The following is a 27604-nucleotide window of genomic DNA, read 5'->3' on the forward strand; positions in this document are numbered from 1 at the left end:
CTTAATTGTAATGTAATCCAGTTTTTCAGTATTTTCCTTTATGGTGAGTACATTTTGTGTCCTGTTTAAAAAAAATCTTTGCCTAAAGTCATGAAGAGCTTCTGTGTTCTCTTCTCAAAGCTGTATTGTCTTTATTTTCATATGTCAAATCTATCTGGAATTGATTGTGTGGGTAGTATGAAGTAAGGATCTCACTGAGTTTGCTCTACATGGATGTCCAGTTGACTCGGCACCATTTATTGAAAAGGCCATCCTCTCCTCATGTTGGCTCTTAAGAGCCACCCTTGTCAAAATCCAAGTCTCCACACATCTTCAGTTCCCTCTATGGATTTTGTTTCATTGGTCTGTCTATTCTTGAACCAGCAACATACAGTCTTGGTTTCTGTAGCTTTCTTTGTATCCAGTAGAGGAAGTTGTTCTCCTACTTGGGTTTTTTTCAGGACTGTCTTGGGTATTCCTGGCCTTCATAACATTTTAGAATCTAGTTTGTGAGTTTACACACACACACACACACACACACACACACACACACACACACACACACACACACACAGGATTTCTACTGAGATTTCTATCAGATTTGCATTCAATCCATGTATCATTTGGGAAGAATTGGCATCTTTGCAGTCAGGCATACCTCATTTTATTGCACTATGCATAAAGTGCATCTTTTACAAATTGAAGGTTGGTTGGCAACCCTGCATCAAGCAAGTCTTTTGGCACTGTTTTTGCAAGAGCATTTGCTCACTTCGTGTCTCTGTGTCACATTTTAGTAATTCTTGTAATATTTCAACTTTTTCATTATATTTGTTATGGTGATCAGTGATCTTTGTTGTTACTGTTGCAAAAAGATTATGACTTGCTGTCTGCTCAGATGATAGCATTTTTAAGCAATAAGTAATTCTTAGTCAAAGTATGTACTTTTTTTAGACATAATGCTATTGCACACTTAGTAGACAAGAGTGTAGTCTAAACGTAACTTCTATGTGCACTGGGAAACCAAAAAATTCACGTAACTCGCTTTACTGTGGTATTTGCTTTACTGCAGTGGTCTGGAACTGGACCCATAATATCTCTGAGGTATGCCTGTGTTGAATCTTCCAAATCTTTGAACATAGTTTTTCACTCCATTTATGTCTTTATTTCTGTCAATAATGTTTTTTTCTTCCAGTTTTTATTGAGATATAATTGACACATATCACTATGTAAGTTTAAGGTATGCAGCATAATAATTTGACTTACATACATCATGAAATGATTATCACAATGTTTAATGTCTATGTGTGTGTGAGAAGAGTCATTGCATATCTTTCATTATATTTATTCCTGGCATTTTATGTTACATGATGCTATTGTAAATAGCATCATTAAAATTTTATTTTTTAACTTGATAACAGAAATTACAACTGACAAAATTTCTTTTGGATTTTTTTACGGACACATTCCTGTTGCCTCTGAATGAATTTTTTCCTTTCCAATCCTTGTACCTTTTAATTAATTAATTAATTTTGCCTTACTGCACTGGCAAGGCCCTCCAATATAATAACTGAGGTTTGTGGTCATGAATGTGAAACGTTTTTCTCTAGCAATGCTCTGCTTCTCCAAAGGCGAGGAATTCACAAATAGTCTATTTCAAGTGGGGTTAGATTTTAGCCCAGTGAGTTTGTCTAAGAAGTTGTTATAGGACTGGCTAATGGTTAAGGTGAGGTGACGAATGATAGATTGGAAGTCTTAGTGAGATCAAAGAACTGTTGGATAATTGAGCTGGATGGGTTAGCCAGGTCTTCTGACTTCATCTCCCAGCAAGGTATCCCTGACTTGACTGGGAGGAAGGAGGGGGCAAACACAGAGTAGGGAGAAAAAAGCATGAGGTGAGTGGCTGAGATGTTCTAGATGGCGGTGGAAAGAGGACTTGGAAAGAGAAACTATACTTGGTTTTTGTCTTTACAAGAAACATTAGAAGCTGCCACTGGAGGTGTGGCATAGAAGTGAGTATAGATGGGGAGGGGGAGGATTACATGGAACAGCAGCCACAAAGGACAATGGTGGATGCTGAATGGCAGGGAGCGACACAGAGAGCCATCTGCAGTCGACAGGGGAGTCAAGGAGAGGTGTAGGTCTTGGCTCTCCACGAGGAGCATCAGTTGAGGGCAGTGCTAGCCCTAGTGGAGAGCCGGGCTTGACTTCCCTTGGCCACGGTCCCTTTATGCCTTTGCACTTTTGCCCACACAGCTTCTAAGACCTAGGATGGCTCCCCCTTCCCTTGAAACTGCCGACCTTCTCTTGGCTATTCAAGGCTCTGTTCAAGCATCTTCGTCGGGAAGCTTTCCCAGATTGCTACATTGGCTGCTCAAGTTCCTCCTCTGGGACCCCAGCATCCTCCCACCTTTCTCTCTCCTCCGTTAGTGTAAAGTTTTCTGCCTTCCACTAGCTAGATTGTGGGCCTGAAGGCCGGATATGCGTTCAAAACCATGTCTTTGGCCTCCCTCCTCCAGCTCCTTCGTGGACTGGACCCCGATCCAACCGAGTCCCGACTTCAGCGCCTCTGCAGATGCTACACCTTCACGCTTATAGGACCGTATATCTGGCTCTGGCCTTAGTGGGTCCTCATTGACAGAGACACGGGGCAGTACCACCGGAGCCCTTCCATCGGCTCTCCGTAGTCACGTGAGGCTCTCAGAGGCGGAGCCCACGGGAACCCCGCCTCCCGGAAGTCAGGGGCGGGGGGCTAAGAATGTGCTGTCTGACTGGTTGGTGGTGATGTCATAGGTACCATTTGGGGCGGGCCAGAGGCCTTATTCTGGAGTTCTCCGCCGGTTCCAAGCAGGAGCCGCGCCCCTTGGAGTATTTCGGCACTCAGCCCTAAACCTCTCCGCGGTCCAGGGACGCCTGCGCCCTTTGCCCGATGAGCTGCAGACCGTTGTCGCTGCTGCCTTTGCAGACTTTGCAGGGCACCTCCTGGATTATTTCTCCGGGCTATCCTGGAACCCGCGGAGACCCCTCCTACCAAACAATGAGTCCGCCATAGGGGCGGAGCCACCCATTGTGCCAATAGAAACAGTGAATTTTCGATAGGAACGCTCGGCTTTCACCGCCCTCCCGCCCCGACTTGTCTACTGTGACGTCTATTCCGCGGCGTTTGCCCATTGGCCAGGCAGCTCGACGTCAGCCAGGAGTTACACAGCGCCAGAAGAACTGAGCTTCTATTAGTCCCTTCAACGGATTAAGGGACGCGGTCGTAGCGGGAGAGGAGCGGGGACCCGAGGAAGCCGGGTCCGTAGGCTTGTGGCAACGCCGGGTTCCACGTGGCATTCCAGAGCACTCGAGACTCGCCGCCTGGAGACGGGTGTAGCTCCCAGCCCAGGAGACTGCTGTGGGTCGGCAAGGCCGGGAAGAGTTTGGCCTCTGCTGTCGCCTCGGGCAGGTCACCTCCTATCCCTGCTCCGTGGGGCGCTCCAAGCAGATGGTCGCGACATGTTTCACGACTTAAAACTCAATGACCGAATAGTTAAAGCTATTTTGGGGGCTGGGGGCGCCCCAGGCCCCGTCACGCCATCGTCCCCTCCAAACCCAGGGTTCCACATGGTATTCCCACCCAATAGTCGTGAGAACGCGTTCTCTGCATGTCATGGGCACCAAATTTTCAGACCAAAATCCGGGACAGGCAGGGTTTGGAGCCAGTGCTCAGGAAGGGGGACAAGAGATACGCAAGCAGAGGAAAGGCTGGGAGACGGAGCTGGGACAGCGCTCTAGAGGGAGGGAGGCGGATGAGGGCGGTGGCCACGAGGAGGAGGGTGGATCCGGGGTGGTGAACCTTCGCGCCCTGTCCAGCACTGTGGGTAGCCCTTATACCCTGCCCTCAATAAAGATGGCTGCAACAACTTCGGTATATAGAGCTGCCATGCGCGACGGCCTGTACCATTGGATTTGGGGCTTCGGGGCGGAGGTGGAATGAACCATCACAGCGGCCGGGAGCCATGTTGGAGCGGCGGGAGGCGGCAGCAGCGTCGGGGATGCTATGGTGGGGGCAGCAAAAGCCGAGGCCACACGTCAAAGGGGCTCTGGCCACGGAGTAGATGGTGCCCAGAGGGTGGCGGCGGCGCGGAGCGACGGGCCGAGAGGCGGGGGATTGGGGCGGCGGAAGGGGTTCGGGTTGGGGCCCGAGCAGCGAGGCGGGCCCAAGGTCTGGACCCGGGCAGGGGACGGTGGAGGCGGTGTGGGGAAGCGGTGGGTGATGGCGTGGCGGCAGCCGTGGTGGGGTCTCAGGGGGCCGACGACCCCACTACTTCTGCTCCTGCTCCTCCTCTCTTTGTTCCCTCTTAGCCAGGAGGAGCTGGGGGGCTGCAAGGGCCAAGGCTGGGACCCGGGGGTAGTTGCCGCTACTGGGCCAGGGGCGCGGATCGGTGGCGGAGCCTTAGCTCTTTGTCCCGAGCCGCCTGGGGTCCGAGAGGATGGAGAGCCTGGCCTGGGATTCAGGGAACCTGCCTTCGTGGGGCACCGAAGGGAAAAGCAAAGCGCCCAAAGCGGTCGAAAGCCCTCTGAGCAGCCGAGGCTGGAAGCGGAATACGGGGTCCAGGCATTTGGCAGCCGCGGGCGGGAGACAGGACAAGGACCAGGGTCTCTGTTATGCTGGCGCCCAGAGGTCTCCTCTTGTGGGCGGACAGCGTCCTTGCGAAGAGAGAGTCTGTCGCCAGAGGCTTTGTCCCCAGGGGTCTTGGGTCCTGAGAACAGCTCTCCCTTCCCTTCGGACCTTCTCGTTCGGCTGCGTGGTTCCCAGTCGATGTCCTCCCAGAGGAATATTGGGAGAAGTGAACCCAAAAAAGTGGGAATCACGCGCTGCTGCGGGGAGTTGTGGGCGCCGGGGCGCAGGGGTCAGAGGGAGAGAACCGCGACATTCCGAGCGAAGAGGACAGTCCCCCAGTCGGACTGCCCTCCCGAGGTTGCGGTATCTGGCTCTGAGCTGGATTCAGCACCTCGCACACCGAGGACAGCTCCCGCGCCTGGTTCAGCACCCCGCAAGTCTCGGACAGCTCCCGAGCCGACGCCCGAGCGCATGCGCTCCCATGGTCTCTTCCGCCGCCGCTTCCTCCCGCAGCGCCCCGGGCCGCGCCCCCCTGGGGTTCCAGCCCCGCCAGGAGTATGGAGAATGTCTCCAGCCGGCCGGGTCCGTCCCCGTCGCGCTGCGAACCGCCACCCACAGTTTCCTCAGTACAACTATCAGGCGCTAGTGCCCGAGAATGAGGCGGCGGGTACCGCGGTGCTACGCGTAGTGGCTCAGGACCCAGACGCGGGTGAGGCCGGGCGCCTAGTCTACTCGCTGGCTGCTCTCATGAACAGCCGCTCTCTGGAGCTGTTCAGCATCGACCCGCAGAGCGGCCTCATCCGCACAGAGGCCGCTCTGGACCGCGAGAGCATGGATCGCCACTACCTGCGCGTGACAGCACAGGATCACGGCTCGCCGCGCCTCTCAGCCACCACCATGGTGGCCGTTACTGTGGCTGACCGCAACGACCACGCGCCGGTATTTGAGCAGGCGCAATACCGGGAGACGCTTCGTGAGAACGTGGAGGAGGGCTACCCTATCCTGCAGTTGCGTGCCACAGACGGTGATGCGCCCCCCAACGCCAACCTGCGTTACCGCTTTGTGGGGCCGCCGGCTGCGCGCGCGGCCGCAGCCGCCGCCTTCGAAATTGATCCGCGCTCGGGTCTCATCAGCACCAGTGGTCGCGTGGACCGCGAGCACATGGAAAACTACGAGCTAGTAGTGGAGGCCAGCGACCAGGGCCAAGAGCCCGGGCCTCGGTCAGCCACCGTGCGTGTGCACATAACTGTGCTGGACGAGAACGACAACGCGCCCCAGTTTAGCGAGAAGCGCTACGTGGCGCAGGTGCGCGAAGATGTGCGCCCCCATACGGTGGTGCTACGCGTCACGGCCACCGACCGGGACAAGGACGCCAACGGACTGGTGCATTACAACATCATCAGTGGCAACAGCCGCGGTCACTTTGCCATCGACAGCCTCACGGGCGAGATCCAGGTGGTGGCACCTCTGGACTTCGAAGCAGAAAGAGAGTATGCCTTGCGCATCCGGGCTCAGGATGCGGGCCGCCCACCGCTGTCCAACAACACAGGCCTGGCCAGCATCCAGGTGGTGGACATCAATGACCATACTCCTATCTTTGTCAGCACTCCCTTCCAGGTCTCTGTCCTGGAAAATGCACCTCTGGGCCACTCAGTCATCCACATTCAGGCAGTGGATGCAGACCATGGGGAGAATGCCAGATTGGAGTACTCCCTCACTGGTGTGGCACCTGATACACCCTTTGTGATAAACAGTGCCACTGGTTGGGTCTCTGTGAGTGGTCCCCTAGACCGCGAGTCTGTGGAGCATTACTTCTTTGGTGTGGAGGCCCGAGACCATGGCTCACCTCCTCTCTCAGCCTCAGCCAGCGTCACAGTGACTGTGCTGGATGTTAATGACAATCGGCCTGAGTTCACGATGAAGGAGTACCACCTACGGCTGAATGAGGATGCGACTGTGGGCACCAGTGTGGTCAGCGTGACTGCTGTAGATCGTGATGCCAACAGTGCCATCAGCTACCAGATCACAGGAGGCAACACTCGGAATCGCTTTGCCATCAGCACCCAGGGGGGTGTAGGTCTGGTGACACTGGCTCTGCCACTGGACTACAAGCAGGAACGCTACTTCAAGCTGGTGCTAACTGCATCTGACCGTGCCCTTCATGATCACTGCTATGTGCACATCAACATTACAGATGCCAACACTCACCGACCTGTCTTTCAAAGTGCCCACTACTCAGTGAGTGTGAATGAGGATAGGCCAGTGGGTAGCACTGTAGTGGTCATCAGTGCCTCTGACGATGATGTGGGTGAGAATGCTCGAATCACCTATCTCCTGGAAGACAACCTGCCCCAGTTCCGCATTGATGCAGACTCAGGGGCCATTACACTGCAGGCCCCACTGGACTATGAAGACCAGGTGACCTACACGCTGGCTATTACTGCTCGGGACAATGGAATACCACAGAAGGCAGACACTACTTACGTGGAGGTGATGGTCAATGATGTGAATGATAACGCTCCACAGTTTGTGGCCTCCCATTACACAGGGCTGGTCTCTGAGGATGCCCCACCTTTCACCAGTGTCCTGCAGATCTCAGCCACTGACCGGGATGCTCATGCCAATGGCCGAGTCCAGTATACTTTCCAGAATGGGGAAGATGGGGATGGAGATTTTACCATTGAGCCCACCTCTGGCATTGTCCGCACAGTGAGGTGGCTGGATCGGGAGGCAGTGCCAGTGTATGAACTGACTGCCTATGCAGTGGACCGAGGTGTGCCCCCACTTCGGACTCCAGTCAGCATCCAGGTGACAGTGCAGGATGTTAATGACAATGCACCCGTCTTCCCGGCTGAGGAGTTTGAGGTGCAAGTGAAGGAGAACAGCATTGTGGGCTCAGTGGTGGCCCAAATCACTGCAGTAGACCCTGATGAAGGTCCCAATGCTCATATAATGTACCAGATCGTGGAGGGGAACATCCCTGAGCTGTTCCAAATGGACATCTTCTCTGGAGAGTTGACGGCACTCATTGACTTGGACTATGAGGCTCGCCAGGAATATGTGATTGTGGTGCAGGCCACATCAACCCCTCTGGTCAGTCGGGCCACTGTGCACGTCCGCCTGGTTGACCAGAATGACAACAGCCCTGTGCTCAACAACTTTCAGATCCTCTTCAACAACTATGTATCCAACCGCTCAGACACCTTCCCCTCAGGCATTATTGGGCGCATCCCAGCATACGATCCTGATGTCTCTGACCACCTCTTCTACTCCTTTGAGCGGGGCAATGAGTTGCAGCTGCTAGTGGTCAACCAGACCAGCGGGGAACTTCGACTCAGCCGCAAGCTAGACAACAACCGTCCACTGGTGGCCTCCATGTTGGTGACTGTTACAGGTGAGCAGCAGAGGGTAATCAAATGAGCCAGTGACCTCCGGGGCCCCACAAGGCACTTCAAACCAGAGAGATTTCCAAGCCTTCCAAGAATTCCTTAAATGGTGGGTTCCTTCACCCCATAGGATCTGTCATAGAACTCACAGGTTAGGTTCATATAGTCTCTTCTTAGGTTCTTGGACGGTCTCCACAGAACCCCAAAGATTCTAGAGCGTTAGCAGATCCCATAAAGACTGTAAAGAACTGTCTGCTTGCTGATCTAGGGATAGCCCATCTCCCTCTGAAAGGCTGGAGATCCTGGGGTAATGCTCTGGAGGTTCCAGGAAATGCCACAGGCCAGTCAGCCCACATCACACCCCTATTCAAATGAAGCGTTACTTTAGGTCCAGTCTGACCCTCAACTTACCTGTGGAGGAGAGGGAGGCCAACAGTTTAGTGGTTGGGACGAGCAGCTTACTCTGGCAGCTCAGGCATTGAGTGGACCCACACTGGCCTGGCTGCTATCCAAGGGGCTGCCTGAAGCCCTGCCCTTTGGGAAAATGTCCAGAGGTCTACCTGCCTCTTTCCTACCTCTGTGGTCCAGGCTTTCATAAACTCCTCCCTCATAGAAGAGGGCAGGCAGGAGAGGCTCTTGCAGTCCTGTCTACTGGAGGCTGCAGGGGTTGAGAGACAGACTTTACCAGTGTTCATTCTCAAGTTTTGGAGTATAAATTCCAGGCACTGCCAAAGAAGGCACGTTTTATTTATCCTTCAATTCACTTGTCCCAGGGAGGGGAAACCTCTGACCCCAGACTGACCTCTTACCCCACTTCTGCCTGCAGATGGCCTACATAGTGTGACAGCACAGTGTGTGCTGCGTGTGGTCATCATCACGGAGGAGCTGCTGGCCAACAGCCTGACAGTGCGCCTGGAGAACATGTGGCAGGAACGCTTCCTATCGCCATTGCTGGGCCACTTCCTGGAAGGCGTGGCCGCGGTACTTGCCACACCCGCGGAGGATGTCTTCATCTTCAATATCCAGAACGACACGGACGTTGGGGGTACCGTGCTCAATGTGAGCTTCTCGGCGCTGGCGCCGCGCGGATCTGGGGCTGGGGCTGGCGCTGCGGGCCCCTGGTTCAGCTCTGAGGAGCTGCAGGAGCAGCTGTACGTGCGCCGCGCCGCCCTTGCCGCCCGCTCACTCCTGGACGTGCTGCCCTTTGACGACAACGTGTGCCTGCGCGAGCCCTGTGAGAACTACATGAAGTGCGTGTCCGTGCTGCGTTTTGACTCGTCTGCACCCTTTCTGGCCTCGGCCTCCACGCTTTTCAGGCCCATCCAGCCCATCGCAGGCCTGCGCTGCCGCTGCCCGCCCGGCTTCACCGGAGACTTCTGCGAGACGGAGCTCGACCTCTGCTACTCCAACCCATGCCGCAATGGCGGCGCCTGCGCGCGGCGCGAGGGAGGCTACACCTGTGTCTGCCGCCCGCGCTTCACAGGTGAGACGGGCGCCAGGCCGGGGTGAACCCAGGCAGAGAGTGGGACAGAACTATTGTGCAAGTGAGGATTGAGCATCACTCTTGAGGCAACCGGGGTTGGGGTCCTGGACAGGCGGGGCGGTGAGGCTTTCTGGTAGTGGACGGGGCGGGACCCTGGGAGGGGCGTGGCCGCAGCCGGGCGGGCCAGGCAGAATGGGGGCGTGCCCACAGCAAGCTCGGCTTTTCAGAGGTCTTGGCGCTGGCCTGGAGCACGTGGCCTTCGGAGGGGCGGGGCCTGCTGGAGCCTTGGCCGGCGCGGTCTTGACCTCTGACCGCGGCTTGACCCCTAGGCGAAGACTGTGAGTTGGACACGGAGGCCGGACGCTGCGTGCCCGGCGTCTGCCGCAACGGGGGTACCTGCGCGGATGGGCCCGACGGCGGCTTCCGCTGCCAGTGCCCAGCGGGTGGCGCCTTCGAGGGTCCGCGCTGCGAGGTGGCAGCACGCTCCTTCCCGCCCAGTTCGTTCGTCATGTTCCGCGGCCTGCGGCAGCGCTTCCATCTCACGCTGTCCCTCTCGTAGGTGCCCGCCCGCATCTGTGCGCCTGCACGCCATCCCTACTACCTCCATGACCCTGATACCTGACTGCCCCATCCTGGGGTCCCACAGCACACCACCGCTCCCCTGATGGCCTGCCTGACCTCACCGGCTGGTCCCACCCTCTCTTGTCGCTTCCTCTCTTACCCCAGCCTGGGCGGGAACATCGCGAACCTTCTTGTCTCAGGGATGGTGGGTGTGAGGAGGGGTCTGGATCATGACGCGCCCGCCCACCCCACCCAGGTTCGCCACCGTGCAGCCAAGCGGACTGCTGTTCTACAACGGGCGCCTGAACGAGAAGCACGACTTCCTGGCCTTGGAGCTCGTGGCTGGGCAAGTGCGGCTGACATATTCCACCGGTGGGTGCCCCGGCAGATAAGTCTGGGCGCGAATGGGTGCAGGTGTGGGTGAGATGGCTGTGGGGTGCAAGTCCCGGGTTCCCTCAGGTTTGCCCCACCAGCACACCTGAACACACACCAAATGCCCAACAGACACCGGTGAGGACCACTTTCCCTGTGGGAAAGCTCAGCTCTCCAAGAAGCATGTGCTTCTCCTATCTGTCCAAAAGCACTCTAGTCCAGCAGTTGTAGTCACCAGTGAGGAGAGTGATCTGATGTATTCAGGGTCACCCTGGGAGTAGCTGTGCCTGCATGCTTGGGTGGGTGGGGGAATTTAGCAGCTCCAAACAAGCCTCCACACACGTCCACCCCACAGGTGAGTCCAACACAGTGGTCAGCCCCACAGTTCCAGGGGGCCTGAGTGACGGGCAGTGGCATACAGTGCATCTGAGATACTACAACAAGGTGGGCACCACCCTTGGCATGGGAGTATGGTGGGAGCTGGGATGCCAGATTCTGCCCCTCAGGGGTCACCCTGGGGGTCCTGTTGAGTGGTGTACCTGGGTCTCTAGCCCCGGACAGATGCCATGGGGGGTGCACAGGGCCCCTCCAAGGACAAGGTGGCTGTGCTGAGCGTGGATGACTGCGATGTGGCCGTGGCTCTGCAGTTTGGTGCTGAGATTGGCAACTACTCATGCGCAGCTGCTGGCATGCAAACAAGCTCCAAGAAGTGAGGTCCCCAGCCCCTGATCCCCAAGCCTTCTGCCTGCCAAAGCCCACCCCAACCCTTCACATACTGCCTGCCAAACTCCCCATCATTCCCCAAACCACCAGAATTCCCTCTCCCCAGTAGGATGCTGAAACCCCACTTCACCTTAGCCCCCATCTCTGTGTTCTACCTCAAACTCCCCACTCCCTCACTATCCCACAATGTCTCCACTCCCCCGATCTCTAATGCTCCATGTCCCCATCAGCCCCCAGACTCTTCACTCTCCATCCCCTACCCTAGCCACCCAGATGCCTCCCTTTCTCATCCTAGTCCTCAATACCAGCCTCTCCCACCTTTCCCCAGACCATCTGCCCATCATGAACTCTCCTTTGCACCCCCACAACTAAAGTAATGACCCAGTTCCTTCCCCAGCCTGACCTTACTCTCCCCACCAATCATCTTACCCTCTGAGTCCTACCCCCTCCATTTCCTGTGGCCCCCCAGGAGCAAACCTACCCTGGCCCCAGTCCCACCAATGACTTGGACCCCTGACCTCCAGGTCCCTGGACCTGACGGGCCCTCTGCTCCTGGGGGGTGTCCCCAACCTCCCCGAGAACTTCCCCGTGTCCCACAAGGACTTTATTGGCTGCATGCGGGACCTGCATATTGATGGCCGCCGAGTGGACATGGCGGCCTTCGTGGCAAACAATGGCACCACAGCAGGTAGGCCATGTCCGTATCAGAGGGAAAGGGTGGAGGGCTATATGGATTGATTCAAAATCTGACCTCACCCCTGTCTCCTTTCCTGGCAAGGACCATGCCCCAGCCTAGCCTTTGGGGCCAGATTGCTACCAATTCCACCCTCTGAGAGAACATGGGGCTGAGACCATGGCCACTTTCAGCCCCTCTGGACCCCTGTTTGTCCAGCACTTGTACCCTCACCATGTTCTTACATCCTCCATGTGCCTTCCTCTCCCAGGCTGCCAGGCCAAGCTGCACTTCTGTGACTCGGGCCCCTGCAAGAACAGCGGCTTCTGCTCAGAACGCTGGGGTGGCTTCAGCTGTGACTGCCCTGTGGGTTTTGGAGGCAAAGACTGTCGACTCAGTGAGTGGACAGCCTGGGGCAGGAGGGGCCCGCAGGGTAAGTTCTGTTCTTGAGGTGGGGCTTGTGACCCAGCTCCTTTTATCCCACCAGCCATGGCCCATCCCCACCATTTCCGTGGCAACGGCACACTGAGCTGGGACTTTGGAAATGACATGGCTGTGTCTGTGCCATGGTACCTGGGGCTGGCGTTTCGGACACGGGCGACGCAGGGTGTCCTGATGCAAGTGCAGGCTGGGCCACATAGCACACTTCTCTGTCAGGTGTGTCTGTCCTCCTGATCCTGTCCTCCTGATCCTCCTGTACCCTCAGCTCTCCATCTCTAATGCCACCAGCAATATTCCTGTGGGCTCCAGCCTGGTCACACAGCATACTTCTCTGCTAGGTGTCCTGACCATACTTGACTCTGCTCTGGACCCTGGCTTTGACCCACTTCCCCACCATGATATCCTCTGCAGGTGCAGGGTACCGACATATCTCTCATGTGCCATCTACACCAATCCTCAACCCCTGGTCCTTCCCCATGCCCCTTAACTTCACTCGCAGCAGCGTAGTGTCCCCGGGCACAGTGCCCCATGTGCCAGATATAGCCTTGCCCCTGCTATTCTGACCTGTGATATTCTTGACCTCAGAGTCCCCTGATTTCACCTCCTGACACTCCCAGCTCCAGCCCCACTTGGGCCTCTGACCCCACAGCTGTGCCTCTCTACCCGCAGCTGGATCGGGGGTTGCTGTCCGTGACGGTGACCAGGGGCTCGGGCCGAGCTGCCCACCTCCTTCTGGACAAGGTGACTGTCAGTGATGGCCGATGGCATGATCTGCGGCTGGAGTTGCAGGAAGAGCCGGGTGGCCGGCGGGGCCACCATGTCCTCATGGTCTCATTGGACTTTAGTCTCTTCCAGGTCTGACCTCTCACTCTGGAGTAGTCCATTCTCAGTCTTCTGACCAGACCCGCCTCATTTGACCCCACCTCTAGTCCAGCTCCTCTCAGTTCCCTCCACTGCACGTAGTCTGATGTCTCCCCCACCCCTCTCCTCAGATCCTTGCTCTGAGCACATGCTGCCAGCTAGGCTGGTCCACTGCCAGGCCCTCCTCATGTCAGGGATGCTATGCAGATTTCTGGCCTGGTCTTGGGGAATCTCTACGGCCAGCGCTTTGCCTAACTCCTGGAAACCTCTTCAGGTCTCTGCTCCAATCTCCCCAGCTCAAAATCCTGGAATTTCAGGGTCTGTTCTAGGTCCAGGAAAGAGGGATCTGTCGGAGCTCAGCTCTCGACTGAAACCATCCTGTCACTCATCTGCTGTGCTCCAGTAGGTCCTCCATACCTGGGAGCATCTCATGCCCAGACCGGTCCCCTGGCCCAGAGGGGCAGACAGTGGTCCTGCAGGGCTAGAATAAGGCCAAGACTGACCCTGGGGTAGGGCAGGGGTCCATCAAGTCCCCCCACACCCCCAGTGCTGACTGCTCCCCTCCTCCAGGACACCTTGGCAGTGGGGAATGAGCTGCAGGGCCTGAAGGTAAAGCGACTCCACGTGGGAGGCCTGCCCCCCAGCAGTGATGAGGAGGCTCCTCAGGGGCTGGTTGGCTGTATCCAGGTGGGGGTCAGCATGTGAACATGATATGGGGCATCAGGGTGGGTGGTCAGAGGTCAAGATGCCTTGGGACCTGAAATGCTGCATTCACATGGGGGTTGGCACAGGGGTAGCAGTGCCCCAGAGCCATCAGAGATGGGTCAAGCCTTTCTGTGCTGCTGAAGGTGAGAGTCTAGCTTAGATTATCAAGAGTCACTGGAGGCTTGTGTCAGGGACAGCATGATTAGGTGTCCCACAGGGGCACTGAATTGAGGATTTGGGATCAGAGTCCAGGATTTGTAAGGAGATTGCATATCAGGGTCCTCAAACCAAGTGGCTGGCTCTGCAGGACTCGAGGATGAGGTGCTTTGCCATGGGTCTCATCCCCTGCTGGCTGTGTTCATAGGGGGTATGGCTCGGCTCCACACCTTCAGGAACTCCAGCCCTGCTTCCCCCGAACCACCGAGTGAATGTGGAACCTGGCTGCGTTGTGACAAATGCCTGTGCTTCTGGGCCCTGCCCACCCCACGCTGACTGCCGAGACCTCTGGCAGACCTTTTCCTGTACCTGCTGGCCAGGTGAGACCTGGGGGAGGGAGGCAGGGTGATCTGGGGTTCTTGGTGAAGACTGGGGAACCTGGAGAGCATGGAGGAGGCAGGGACTGAGAAGAACAGGTACCTGCTTCCCCCCATGCTCTGTGGCCAGTGTCCTAAGTTCTCTGACCTAACCTGCAGGTTACTATGGCCCAGGCTGTGTGGACGCCTGCCTCCTGAACCCCTGTCAGAACCAGGGGTCATGCCGGCACCTCCCTGGGGCCCCCCATGGCTATATCTGTGACTGTGTAGGTGGCTATTTCGGGCACCACTGTGAGCACAGGTAAGGGGCTGGGGGTCGAGATGATGGAAGGAGCCGGTGGTGGGGAGAGAGAGGATCACTGTGCTATCGTGGAGGCATCTCACCTGCCTGTCTGCCCCAGGATGGACCAGCAGTGCCCACGGGGCTGGTGGGGGAGTCCAACGTGTGGACCCTGCAACTGCGACATTCACAAGGGCTTTGACCCCAACTGTAACAAGACCAATGGGCAGTGTCACTGCAAGGTGTGCCTGGTTCTTGAGCCCTGACCTTTTAACTCTTCCCTAGACATGATTTCTGATGCTTATCAAGCTTGCTGACCTCTGCCACCTGACTCAGCCCCTGACATTTTACCCCTATCCCATGACCTAATGGCCACATTTTATCCTTGACGTCTAACCCCTCCCTTAGGTTTCATTTGAGGCCAGTCTTCCTACTGGCCTGTGAGCACTGTTCTCCTGACCCTTTGCCCTTGATTCCACTCATTCCTCAAGTCCTGAGCTGAGACCCCCTACCTTAAGCCCTGACCTCTTACCTTAGGCCCCTGACCCATTCTCAAACAGGAGTTCCACTACCGACCACGGGGCAGTGACTCGTGCCTCCCATGTGACTGCTACCCTGTGGGCTCCACCTCGCGCTCATGTGCACCCCACAGCGGGCAGTGCCCCTGTCGCCCAGGAGCCCTTGGCCGCCAGTGCAACAGCTGCGACAGTCCTTTTGCAGAGGTGACAGCCAGCGGCTGCCGGGGTGAGCAGGCTCCACCCAGCCCCACATATAGAGAGCTGGCTCCGGCCCGCTGCCACCAAGCACCATGGCATGCTTGGCTTCTTGGGTGGGGACTCTAAGAAGCTTCTCTGAGAGAGCCTTACTTATACCCAGGCACTCCCACATCTACCCTGAGTATTTGGATGACCTGTCACAGAATCTGACAGGCCAGCTCCTGTGAGGCCAGCAGGGGAGTAGGGGGGTTGCTTGGCGGATGCAGGATAGTGGAAGTAGCTGTCACTTGCTCCAGCTCCTGGCTGCCTGGCTCAGTGCCTCCTCTCTCCCTAGTGCTCTATGATGCCTGCCCCAAGTCCCTGAGATCTGGTGTGTGGTGGCCCCAGACCAAGTTTGGTGTCTTGGCCTCAGTGCCCTGTCCTCGGGGGGCCCTGGGTGAGTACTAGGAGGCAAGCACATCACTGAGGGGGGGTGCAGGCTTGTCCTCTGCCTGCTGGAGCCACCTCTTTTCCTGAGTTGGTTGGCCTTGTTCCTACAAAGAAGTGGGAGTGGGGTAGGGGTCCATGTGGGCCCCTCACTACCTCTTTGGGGCTCTGGGTCCCTCACAACACCCTCAATGAGCCTCCATCTGTTTCTCTTGGCTTCTGGGCAGGATTGCGGGGTGCAGGTAAGGGGTACGTGTTTGCTCAGGTGCGCTGCCCCTCCCACTGCCAGAGCTTTTGCAGATCCCTCCTGTTGCCTGAAGTCCCTGCAGACCCCTCCCCACTGCCTGAGGTCTCTAAAAGCTACTCCCAGCTGCTTGAAGTCCCTGGAGGACCCTTCCTGTTATCTGAGGACTCTGGGGGCCCTTTGATGCCTCACGTCCTCAGAGGCCCCTCCCCACTGCCTGAGGACCCTGAAGAGCACCCCCACACATACTTCCTAAGGTCCTTGTAGACCCCTCCTCAGTTCCTGAGGTCCCTGCAGGCCTCTTCCTACTACCTGAGGGCATGAAAGACACCCGCCTTCTGTTTGAGGACCCCACTTCTCTCTGTTGCCTGAGGTCCCCACAGAACCCTCCCTGCTGCTTCAGGTCTCTGCAGTGGCCAGACAGAGATTGTCTGTGAATGCATGCTCTTGTGTGTGTCTCTCTGTGCCTGCGCACGCATCTGTAAGTCTGTCTTTCAGGGAGGGGATTCTATGTAAGTCAGGGAGTTCTGCGTTTAAGTCAGACTTTACCGGTGGCTACAAGCTCTCTTAAGGCCCAGGTCACTTCTCATTCAACTCTCACTCCAATCGCAAAGACAAGGGAGAGAGATCAGCAAAGGCACCGCTGGGGCAATTAAAATGTGTGTGAGAGCTTCCACCCCCACATCATGTTGGTCACAAAATACATCTGGAAAACCTGGTCCATGTCACTGTGTGTGTGTGTGTGTGTGTGTGTGTGTGTGTGTCAGAGAGAGAAAGAGAGAGAGAGAGCGAGTGAGAGAAAGAGAAAGAGTGAGCGAGCGAGCGAGAGCATGTGCCTGCAAGCATTGTAGGTCTGTGTATTTGTCCTGGTCTGCACATCTGTTAATGTGTAGATGTGAGCATTGGTATGTGTGCTTGCCCTGGGCCACGGGTCTGTGCAGCTGTTCTGGCTTGTGCATATGTCTGTGCACGTGTGTACACATACAGCCCTGCTGATGTGTTCTTTATATCATGGTGGTTCAAAATGGTCCACAGACCCCTCAGGAATTGACTGACAAGCCCCTGGGGCCCATCTGGGCTGAGGACTGGGGTGGTTCTGTCCAGGGATCCAGCCACAGATGCCTACTACCTGGTCTCTGCCTCAGAGCTCCCCTGGGATAGGGGAGGGTGCTGTGGTCACCTCATCAGCGGAGGTGTCCAGGCCCCAGGCCTGACGAGGGGTTGCCTGCTCTCAGGTACCGCCATGCGGCTATGCGATGAAGACCAGGGTTGGCTGGAACCCGACCTCTTCAACTGTACTTCCCCCGCCTTTCGAGAACTCAATCTGCTGGTGAGACTGCCCAGACCTTGCCCTGCACTGAAGACTGGCCCTGGCCCCAGCCCTGGCCTCAGCCTCCCCAAGCCTGGGTAGCAGTCCCCAGACATCATGCCCTAGCCCTGGACCTGGGATTTTCCTGGTTGCCCTTTAATCTAACCAAACCCTTCTTGTTGTGAGGCTTTTGAGAAAGGCCTGAGTGACCACCTCCATCTTTGTCTTGGTAGCTGGATGGCCTGGAGCTGAACAAGACAGTCTTGGATACTGTGGAGGCCAAGAAGCTGGCTCAGAGGCTTCGGGAGGTAACCGGCCACACCGACCACTACTTCAGCCAAGATGTCCGAGTCACTGCCCGCCTGCTGGCCCACCTGTTAGCCTTTGAGAGCCACCAGCAGGGCTTCGGGCTGACAGCCACACAGGACGCCCATTTCAATGAGGTAGGGCTGCACCCTGGGCTCCCAATCCCCTGGCCCAGGCTCCCCTGCCCTGGATCCCCGACTCAGGCCCCTCCTGACCCTGGGGAGGTGAAGGCTCTGGGCTCTCTCTTCCGCCTTGTCCTCTCTAGGCCCACCCCCTTGCCTGCTGGGGTCCCTCTAGGCAACTGGCCAGACCCCTCAGGTCTGCCCTGTCCCCTCACCCTCCTGATCTGGCTGGGCCCCACTCTCCCCTCCCTCCTCCCAGAACCTGCTGTGGGCCGGCTCTGCACTGCTTGCTCCAGAGACCGGAGACTTGTGGGCGGCACTGGGGCAGCGGGCCCCGGGGGGCTCCCCGGGCAGCGCGGGGCTGGTACAGCATCTGGAGGAGTATGCGGCCACGCTGGCAAGGAATATGGAACTCACATACCTGAATCCTGTGGGGCTGGTGACGCCCAACATCAGTATGTGGAGGGTGGGGGGGTGGGAAAGGAGGCTGTGTAAGGGCAAGGACTTGGAGGTCTGAGGGGCCGGGGGCTAGTGATGTCGACATTAGTGGTATGGGCTGTGCTGCCACCCTCAGCGCTTTGCAGGGACTGGCTCTGAGCTGGTAGCAGGAGGCTGTGGGCTGTGGGTGCAGGATAAGGGGTAGGAGGGAATGGGACAGCACCGGGAGGAGACCCTTGACGGGTCTCACCCCTCTTCCTCCTGGGCAGTGCTCAGCATCGACCGCATGGAGCACCCCAGTCCCACCCGGGGGACCCGTCGCTACCCTCGTTACCACAGCAACCTTTTCCGGGGCCAGGATGCCTGGGATCCTCACACGCATGTGCTGCTGCCTTCCCAGGCCCCACGGCCATCCCCCGCTGAAGGTGAGAGCCCTTGGATGACCCCTGGGCCAGGTCCTGTTTCCCTGCCCTCCCCTAAGCCAGATACCACGTTGTCCTCCTGCCAATTCTCCCCTTGCCAGAACTCCCCCACATCAGACCCCCACTGTGTGAGACCCTCTCACACCAGCTCTCCATCCCACAACTTACCACAGTACCTCTCACCTCTCCACATCTGCTCCCTCACCGGAGATGACCTCTCCCAGCCTTGATATTCGGGATCCAGCCCTGGGGGGCCCATGTGTCCTTCACAGGCTCCTGCCTCCTGCACCCCCTAGTTCTGGGCCTGCAGGGAAGAGATTCCCATGCTTAATGCTGGGTTGGGTTCAGAGCTGGGTTTGTGGGTGCTCAGGGTCAGAGGTCACTGACAGTGGCTCCTGCCTGCCATCCCCCGGCAGTTCTGTCCACAAGTGGCAGCAGCACTGAGAACTCCACCACCTTGAGTGTGGCTCCGCCACCGGCCCCCCCGGAGCCTGAGCCCGAGCCTGGGATCTCCATCATCATCCTCCTGGTTTACCGCACCTTGGGGGGGCTGCTCCCTGCCCAGTTCCAGGCTGAGCGCCGGGGTGCCAGGTAGGAGTAGAGTTACTCCTGGGCCCCTCACCCCTGGACTTCTTATGAGCTTTTACCCAACTGAGCACCCCCATTTTGGGGGGACAAATGAGCAGTTTCACAGTCATACAGAGACGCCCCTGCCCACAGCTCTGGGAGCCTTATCCGTGCTGGGCTCCATGTAAATCATGTTCTGGGAAGTTGTGGAGAGAAGCAGACAGATGAGGAGCCACAGCTGGGGGTGGTCACATGAAGGAGTTTATGGGAGCCAAGTACAGGCAGGCGAAGTGGCTGACAGAGACAGGCGAAGACAGGCTGACTGAGGGAGGTCAGCTGGGGGTGGCGGAGAGGGCAGTTTGAGGCAGTCTGGAACTTCTCAAGCTGCAGACCCCAGTGTGGAGAGTGGGTCCAAAGCCCCTCGGCTGCATTTCTGCAGAACCAGGCCATGGACTCCCAGTCCTGAAGCAGCCTAGCAGAGGCCAAAGGGGTTCTCAGAAACAACATCCACTCTGGGGCATCCCAGACTCTGGGCCACGGCAGGTGGCGTGAAGACAGTAAGGTGGGCGGTCAGAGCAGGGGGAGGTCTGCAGTGTCCAAGCCCAGGTGGGGTGTCTCCTCAGGCTTCCCCAGAACCCTGTTATGAACTCCCCGGTGGTCAGCGTGGCTGTATTCCATGGACGCAACTTCCTAAGGGGTGTCCTGGAGTCCCCGATCAGCCTTGAGTTCCGCCTGCTACAGACTGCGAATCGCAGCAAGGCCATCTGTGTGCAGTGGGACCCGCCTGGCCCGTGAGGACCTCCAATCTGGAAACCCTTGGTCCCCCTGGTAGCCCCCGGGAGGCCCAGCCTACCCCTGGGGCCCCCACCAATGCCCCTGTGTGCCCAGGCCCACGAGGAATGCTGCTCCCAAACTCCAGGCGCCCTCAGCCCCTCCCACTATCTCTCAAACCCCGCTTGGCAATGGGGCATCCCCCAGAAGGGACGGTAGGTCTAACTGCCCTGTGGCTGCAGGGTGGACCGGCATGGCACGTGGACAGCACGGGACTGTGAGCTGGTGCACAGGAATGGGTCCCACGCACGGTGTCGCTGCAGCCGGACGGGCACCTTTGGGGTCCTCATGGATGCCTCCCCCCGCGAGGTGGGGCTATATTCAGAGTCCCGAGGAAGTGGGAGGGTCAAAAGCAGGGGTGCCCAACACCCCAGCGACCATCCTTATCCCCACAGCGGCTAGAGGGCGACCTGGAGCTGCTGGCTGTGTTCACCCACGTGGTCATATCCGTGTCTGTGGCCGCACTGTTGCTGACCGCAGCTGTCCTGCTGAGCCTGCGCAGCCTCAAGTCCAACATGCGTGGCATCCACGCCAATGTGGCTGCTGCCCTGGGGGTGGCAGAGCTCCTCTTCCTGCTGGGGATCCACAGGACCCAAAACCAGGTGCCGGGTCAGGGCCAGGGGATCTGTGTCCTGATGACCTCACCAGGCCCTAGGAAGGCCTGGGCCAGAGTTCAGGGTCAGAGGTCAGGGATGCTCAGGCTGGGGCCCGGGTTTGGGGCAGGATGCTGGGGTAACCTGTGGTGGTTGAGGGGATAGAGGCGGGGCGGGGCAGGAAAGGTCCTGACTCCCCGCTACCCTGCCTCCAGCTGGTGTGCACCGCGGTCGCCATCCTCCTGCACTACTTCTTCCTCAGCACGTTCGCGTGGCTCCTTGTGCAGGGGCTGCACCTCTACCGCATGCAGGTTGAGCCGCGTAATGTGGACCGTGGTGCCATGCGTTTCTACCATGCCCTGGGCTGGGGCGTCCCTGCTGTGCTGCTGGGTGAGGGCCTGTGACCCCCAACCTCCCTTCCTCATGGCCTGACCCCTGCCCCCCATCCTAATCATGACCCCATCTTCACTCCTCCGTGCCATCTGCTCAGGGAGGAGCCTGCCCTGCCTCTGCCCCCAGCTTCTCCCCATACATGAGTGGGTCAGCAACTCTAGAACACGCCCCATCCATCCTCCCCCTTCTCCCCCACAGGCCTGGCTGTCGGCTTGGATCCCGAAGGCTATGGGAACCCTGACTTCTGCTGGATCTCGGTCCATGAGCCCCTCATCTGGAGTTTTGCAGGCCCTGTCGTCATTGTCATTGTGGTGAGCGCCTTCACTCAGTGCCACCTGTGTGCTCCCCTTGGGGTGGGGACGGTGGCCCTGCAGCTGGTGTGGTGGTCTTAGCTGAGGGGCGCTGGTGGCCGTCCACAGGCTTCCTGGGCTCGGCCTCCATTTCTGTTCCTGTTTAACTGGCATAGAGATGGGAGGTGTGGGGATCAGAGACTGCCTCGCCCCGCCACTGTCTCTCTCTCGTCTCCAACTCTCAGTCCCTCCCTGGTTACTATCTCTGACTTCTTTTTTGATTCTAAGCTCCTCTACCTCTCTTTGTTTTTGATCTTTGTTTTGTGTGTGTGTGTCTGTTGGTGTTTCTTACTGATTCTGCCTCTCTCTTTGAGTCTTAGCCTCTCTCTGTCTCTGTCTCTGTCTGTCTCTCACTATCTCTGTCTCTCTCTGCCTTGCCCCTGCTCCACATGTCTGGCCGTGGGTCCAGATGAATGGGACCATGTTTCTCCTCGCTGCCCGCACATCCTGCTCCACTGGGCAGAGGGAGGCCAAGAAGACCTCTGTGCTGTGAGTTGGCTGGCTGGGGGGAGTGGGGGATTCTCAGAACGGCAGCCTTCTCCTGAGTGGGATCTGGGATTCCTGGAGCATCCCTGGTGCAGGCTGGGCTCCAGATTCTGGGTTGGGGCAAAGTCACACCTGCCCTGGCCAGTGGTCCCTCTCTGGTGCCCTTGCGTTACTCTGGCTCCAGACACGCTTCCACCCTGCCATCTTCCCAGTCTCCCGTGGCCTGGGTGGCTCACTTGGCCCCCTGTCCAATATGTTCCACCTGCCTTCCATGTTTTCTCTCAGGCTCCAACATCCTTCCTGTGTGTTTTCCCCATGTCCCCTCATGACTGCCTGAGTTCTCTCCTGGTTCTTTCTGTGACCTCCAGTCTCCCTGAGTGTCCTCCTGAAACCTCCATGTTTCTGTGTGAATCCCTTTCCTTCCCTGTCCCCTGGGTGTCCCCTATGTGACTCCTGTGTGTCCTCCTACGTCCCTCATGTGAGCCCTGTGTGACCCTCGCGTGTGCTGTGTCCTTTCATGTTCCTGCGGCAGGACACTTCGCAGCTCCTTTCTGCTCCTTCTGCTGGTCAGTGCCTCCTGGCTCTTCGGCCTCCTGGCGGTCAACCACAGTGTCCTGGCCTTCCACTACCTCCACGCTGGCCTCTCTGGGCTCCAGGTAACTCCAGCACCCCTCCTTCACCCTGGACCAGAAGGGGCTTCAGCAGGGTGGGGCCTGGGGCCTTGACCCCAGATGGGATGACTGACACCAGGCTGATACTGATCCTGGATTGACTTTCACTGGCACTGAGATCTCTGGCTGCTTGCTGGTCCACACTGACTTGCACTGACTCTGGTCACTCGGGCCACTCTGACCTCTCACTGCCTCTGCTGATTTAACTCCCTTATTGGGTTCTGCCTCAGGTTCATCACTGACTCACTCTGACCTGCAATGACTGATCCCCCTTGCTGACCCATGGTGACCTACCCTGGCCCTAACTGACCCTGTGGTGGCCTGACCCTGTCCTCTGCCTCATTTCTGACCTCTCTCTGACTCCACACTGGTCCTTGCTGACCCACAGGGCCTGGTGGTGCTGCTGCTGTTCTGTGTCGTGAATGCAGACACTCGAGCCGCCTGGACACCAGCCTGTCTAGGCAGGAAGGCAGAGCCCGAGGAGGCCAGGCCAGCAGCTGGGACGGTGAGGGGCTCCCAGAGCTGGGGAGTGAGAGTGGGGGCCCCAGGAAGCCAGGTTTTGATGCTTCTCCAGGGCTGGCTCATGCTCCTTGTCCCGCTCATGCTCCTGTCCCACCCACCTCCCCCAGGGGCCTGGGGCTTACAACAACACGGCTCTCTTCGAGGAAAGCGGCCTCATCCGCATCACTCTCGGTGCCTCCACCATCTCCTCAGTGAGCAGTGCCCGCTCCGGCCGGACCCAGGACCAAGACAGCCAGCGGGGCCGCAGCTACCTCAGGTGAGGGGAGTGGCCTCCTCGCGAGAGGTGCACACAGCTCGGACCAGCCGCACTTTACCAGGGGTTGGCATCACCACGACCTTGGGGTGGCGTCTCCCATCTCAGCCAGCTGGGCCTCTGCTGCTGCCTCTGCCCCAGATGCCTCCTGCCACACACCCAGGGGTGCCTTCAGAGCCATTCCACAGACAGCTGGCTGTGCACTTACAGATGTCCCCGCCTCCAGGGCACCCCATCACATCCCTCTTTGATGGGGGGTGCTCCTGCATTTCCAGGGACAATGTCCTGGTTCGACATGGCTCGGCTGCTGACCACACTGACCACAGCGTCCAGGCTCACGCTGGCCCCACTGACCTGGACGTGGCCATGTTCCATCGAGATGCTGGTGGAGGTGGGAGCCTGGGCCAGGGAGGAGGGAGGCAGAGGATCTCTCCCCGATTCACCTTTCTTCTGCCCCAATCTGGGAGTAGCAGCTGACTGTCCTGGGGAGAGCTTTCCTGAGGTCACTGCCCCAGGAGGCATCTATCCCCCAGCCCTGGTTCTCCTGGCAAGTCCCAGCCTTCTGTTCCTACCCCAACTCCAAGCTCTCCCCAGTTCCCAGCCCCAGCCCCTTGTTTTTGCCTCCTTCAAGCCCCCCAAGTCCCTCGCCTCCCCAGGCCACTGCTAGGCCTTCCTCCTGACCTTCCCAACTTCAGGTGCTGACTCCGACTCTGACAGTGACCTGTCCTTGGAGGAGGAGAGAAGTCTGTCTATCCCATCCTCAGAAAGTGAGGACAACGGCCGGACACGGGGGCGTTTCCAGCGTCCTCTCCGCCGAGCAGCGCAGAGTGAGAGGCTCCTCACCCACCCCAAAGGTGATGGGGACATCTACCCCACGAGTGACCAAGAGATACCCCATATTACACTTGGGTGTAACCCAGGGACCCTGTTATCCCCTGCGGAGTCCTGGGACCAACCTACTGGGGACCTGGGGTCATCACTGGGCCCATACGTACCTCTCCCCATCCAGCCTCCCAGCAGAGTTCTGTTAGCCAAAGACCCAGGAATGGCCCAGGTAACAGAAGAATGAGGTCAGGGATTTTTATAGGGTGACATGTCATCCCTCCAGCTCCTCCTCTTCCCTGAGGGCTGAGGTTCAGCCTGGTCTTCCCGGCCCCTCAGCCATCAGGTTCCCCCACCTCCAGTCTCTGTCCATCTCCAGTCAGGAGTAGGGGTGCTTATCAGTAACCCTCTCCCTAGATGGTTCCATTGACCTCTGAGAGACACCTTCCTATTCCTACCTCTGCTCCATGAGAATAGCCCAGATTTCAGGAGTTTTTAGGGTTGGGGGTCACTGAGTCTGGGTCACAGGGGCCATGGTCACTGGAGTCAACCCAGAGGCTCCTGTAACCTGCCCTGGCTCCACAGATGTGGATGGCAATGACCTCCTGTCTTACTGGCCAGCCCTGGGGGAATGCGAGGCTACTCCCTGTGCTCTGCAGACCTGGGGCTCCGAAAGGCGCCTGGGGCTGGATACCAGCAAGGATGCAGCCAACAACAACCAGCCGGACCTGGCCCTGACCAGTGGAGATGAAACCTCCCTGGGCCGGGCCCAGCACCAGAGAAAAGGTGTGGATCCTTGACCTTGGCCTATACCCAGGGGACTGTCCATGCCCTGACTCAGGGAATTTCATTCTTCTACTCCAAATAGCTTCACAGGGATCCTGAGAACTTCTCTCGCTCTGATCTGGGAGGTTTCTGCACCTCTACCCTGCTTCATGGTCCCTGGGGACTGCCCCATCCTGACCTGGGAATTGCCTGCCCCCGTACCCTAGCCAGCACCATGGAGACCCCAGTGGCCACTCCTGCCTTACCCCAGGGGATACCTCCCCTTCCTCCAACCCCAGTCTGCTTTGTAAGGATCCTAGGAGCTGCTATGCCTCAGAACCCACAACTTCTGTTCTAACCTGGAAATTTTCTGGCCCTCTACCCTGCTTTACAAGGATCCCAAGAGGTTTTCCCTGTCTCAACTCAAGGGGTTTCTGCCTTCACCCCTGCACCACAGAGACTTCCCACCAAGGACTGTTCCTGCCCCAACCCTGGGAATTCCTGCCCCTTGGACCCTGGCCTGCATTACTAGGACCTGGGGGCTGCCCCTCCTCTGACCTTGGGGGGAGGTTTGCCCCTGCCCCTGTACCCTGAGGACTGCCCGTGTCCTGACCCAAGGGATTACTGCCTCCCTACTCTTACCCCTGTCCTGCAGCCTCTCTAGGATTCCCAGAAACTGCCTCTGCACCCCCTACCTAAAGCGTTTCTGCCCCCAACCCTGTGTCACAGGGATTCCAGGGGCTGCTGCATTCCTAGACCCAGGGGGTTCCTGCTCCACCCCCCACCACGTACACACCCTGTCCTCTATTTGCTCCCCCTCTAGGCATCCTGAAGAACCGATTGCAGTACCCACTGGTGCCACAGACCCGGGGTGCCCCGGAATTGTCCTGGTGCCGTGCAGCCACCTTGGGCCACCGTGCTGTGCCGGCTGCCTCCTATGGTCGCATCTATGCTGGAGGGGGCACAGGCAGCCTTTCGCAGCCAGCCAGCCGCTACTCCTCTCGAGAACAGCTGGATCTGCTTCTTCGCCGGCAGCTGAGTCGTGAGCGACTGGAGGAGGCCCCTGCCCCTGTCCTGCGTCCCCTGAGTCGACCAGGTTCCCAGGAACACCTGGATGCTGTGCCAGGCCGCCTGGAGCCCAGGGATCGGGGCAGCACCCTACCACGGAGGCAGCCACCCAGGGACTATCCTGGCGCCACAGCCGGCTGCTTTGGGTCACGCGATGCGCTGGACCTAGGGGCGCCCTGCGAGTGGATGCGCACGCTGCCCCCACCCCATGGTGCCCGGGACCTTGACCCACAGCCCCCGCCTCTGCCACTATCTCCCCAGCGACAACTGTCAAGGGACCCCCTCTTGCCATCCCGGCCCCTGGACTCTCTGTCCAGGAAATCGAACTCGGGGGAGCGGCTGGACCATGTGCCTAGCCGGCACCCCTCACGAGAAGGCCTCGGGCCCCCACCGCAGCTGCTCAGAGTCAGGGAAGACCCAGCCAGTGGCCCCAGCCACGGCCCCTCCACAGAGCAGCTGGACATTCTGTCCTCCATCCTTGCCTCCTTCAACTCCTCAGCTCTCTCCTCTTCCGTGCAGTCCTCAAGCACACCCTCGGGCCCTCACACCACAGCCACGCCTTCTGCCACAGCTTCTGCTCTTGGGCCCTCCACGCCACGTTCTGCCACGTCCCACAGCATCTCGGAGCTGTCCCCGGACTCAGAGTAAGCAGGGTCCAGCCACCTGCTCACATCCCCATCAGTTTAGGGCAACTTCCTGGGCACCTGGGTCTGTGTTCCACCACAGAATGGAGTGGGGATTGGCAGACAGCATGGGCTACCCCAGGCTCAGCACTGCCAAGGGGCCACAGGCCAAGGGCAGAAATCTGGCAGCAAATGGGGTGATGAGCCCAGACTTTGTCAGCTGTATGCCTAGGGCCAACCACCCTCCCTTGCACCGCCTGAACTAAAGAGAGCAAGGTGCCTTCCAAAGAGCCTGAGCTAGTGGAAGGGGGCGGGCAGAGCCAAGGCCTAGAAGTGGGAGGTAGCCCAATATGTGGAAGGGGCAAGGAGGAGAGGAGGGGTCTCTACTTGGGAGGATTTGCTTAGGGGGTAGAATGGAATAAAAAGGGGCCAGAAGTAGTGCTAGGATGTGGGTGCCTTATATGCCAGGCTGAAGAACTGGGAGTAAATCATTCATTCATTTACTCATTCAGTCAATACTAAGTTCCTTCTGCCTGTGGAGACTGGGCTAGTAAACACAGGAACTGAGTTGGGACCTGGTGCATCTCAGGTGCCTGTGGGGTATCTGTAGGGTAGGGGATGGCAGACATACCTGGGAAGCAGCTGAATTACAGGATTCAGAGGGAGTGAGGGGGGAGGGTATAGCTCAAGTGGTAGAGCAAATGCCTAGCATGCACAAGGTCCTGGGTTCCATCCCAGTACCTCCTCTAAACATAAATAAGCCTAATTATCCCCCCAAATAAATTAATAATAATAATAGCAAAATAAAAATAAAATGCAGAGGGAATGAGTAGGAATCAGAAATTCCCAGGTTTTGGAAGCCAAAAGCAGAGTTGAGTTTCCAAAGGAGGGACAGCTAGGTCAGGCTCTGTGGAGGTCTGTAGGGTGAGAGGTGGCTTTGGAGGGAAGGGCACCCTGGGAGTGGGGCAGGAGACCAACAGTACCTGAGCAGAGTTGGGGGAGGAGACAGGAAGGAGAGGCAGGGGATTTGGGGGCCTGGTGCCCAGAGCCCTGGAAGGATACTGGGGTAGAGAGGAG

At 58.0% G+C, this 27604-nt stretch overlaps 1 protein-coding gene across 1 annotated transcript in view; it reads left to right on the forward strand.

Moving 5' to 3' along the window:
* Nucleotides 1-3296: 3296 nt before the first annotated feature.
* Nucleotides 3297-27604, forward strand: part of CELSR3 (cadherin EGF LAG seven-pass G-type receptor 3) — a 37304-nt gene continuing 12996 nt past the window's right edge. Inside the window, 36 exon segments of the mRNA XM_064496556.1 lie at nt 3297-3715; nt 3718-3763; nt 4324-7976; nt 8795-9451; nt 9781-10006; nt 10269-10384; nt 10740-10828; nt 10936-11093; nt 11632-11795; nt 12052-12177; nt 12268-12437; nt 12891-13076; nt 13653-13769; nt 14152-14323; nt 14480-14621; nt 14722-14842; nt 15161-15344; nt 15651-15752; nt 17222-17316; nt 17529-17738; nt 17983-18178; nt 18431-18586; nt 19000-19174; nt 19774-19941; nt 20164-20290; nt 20377-20583; nt 20790-20964; nt 21166-21278; nt 21727-21806; nt 22336-22459; nt 22863-22979; nt 23104-23252; nt 23525-23640; nt 23945-24103; nt 24657-24857; nt 25660-26548. Of these exon segments, the coding sequence (XP_064352626.1) occupies nt 3475-3715; nt 3718-3763; nt 4324-7976; nt 8795-9451; nt 9781-10006; nt 10269-10384; nt 10740-10828; nt 10936-11093; nt 11632-11795; nt 12052-12177; nt 12268-12437; nt 12891-13076; nt 13653-13769; nt 14152-14323; nt 14480-14621; nt 14722-14842; nt 15161-15344; nt 15651-15752; nt 17222-17316; nt 17529-17738; nt 17983-18178; nt 18431-18586; nt 19000-19174; nt 19774-19941; nt 20164-20290; nt 20377-20583; nt 20790-20964; nt 21166-21278; nt 21727-21806; nt 22336-22459; nt 22863-22979; nt 23104-23252; nt 23525-23640; nt 23945-24103; nt 24657-24857; nt 25660-26548 (10127 nt within the window). The 5' untranslated portion in view covers nt 3297-3474.

The sequence above is a fragment of the Camelus dromedarius genome, chromosome 17 (genome assembly GCF_036321535.1).
Source record: "Camelus dromedarius isolate mCamDro1 chromosome 17, mCamDro1.pat, whole genome shotgun sequence".
NCBI lineage: Eukaryota > Metazoa > Chordata > Mammalia > Artiodactyla > Camelidae > Camelus > Camelus dromedarius.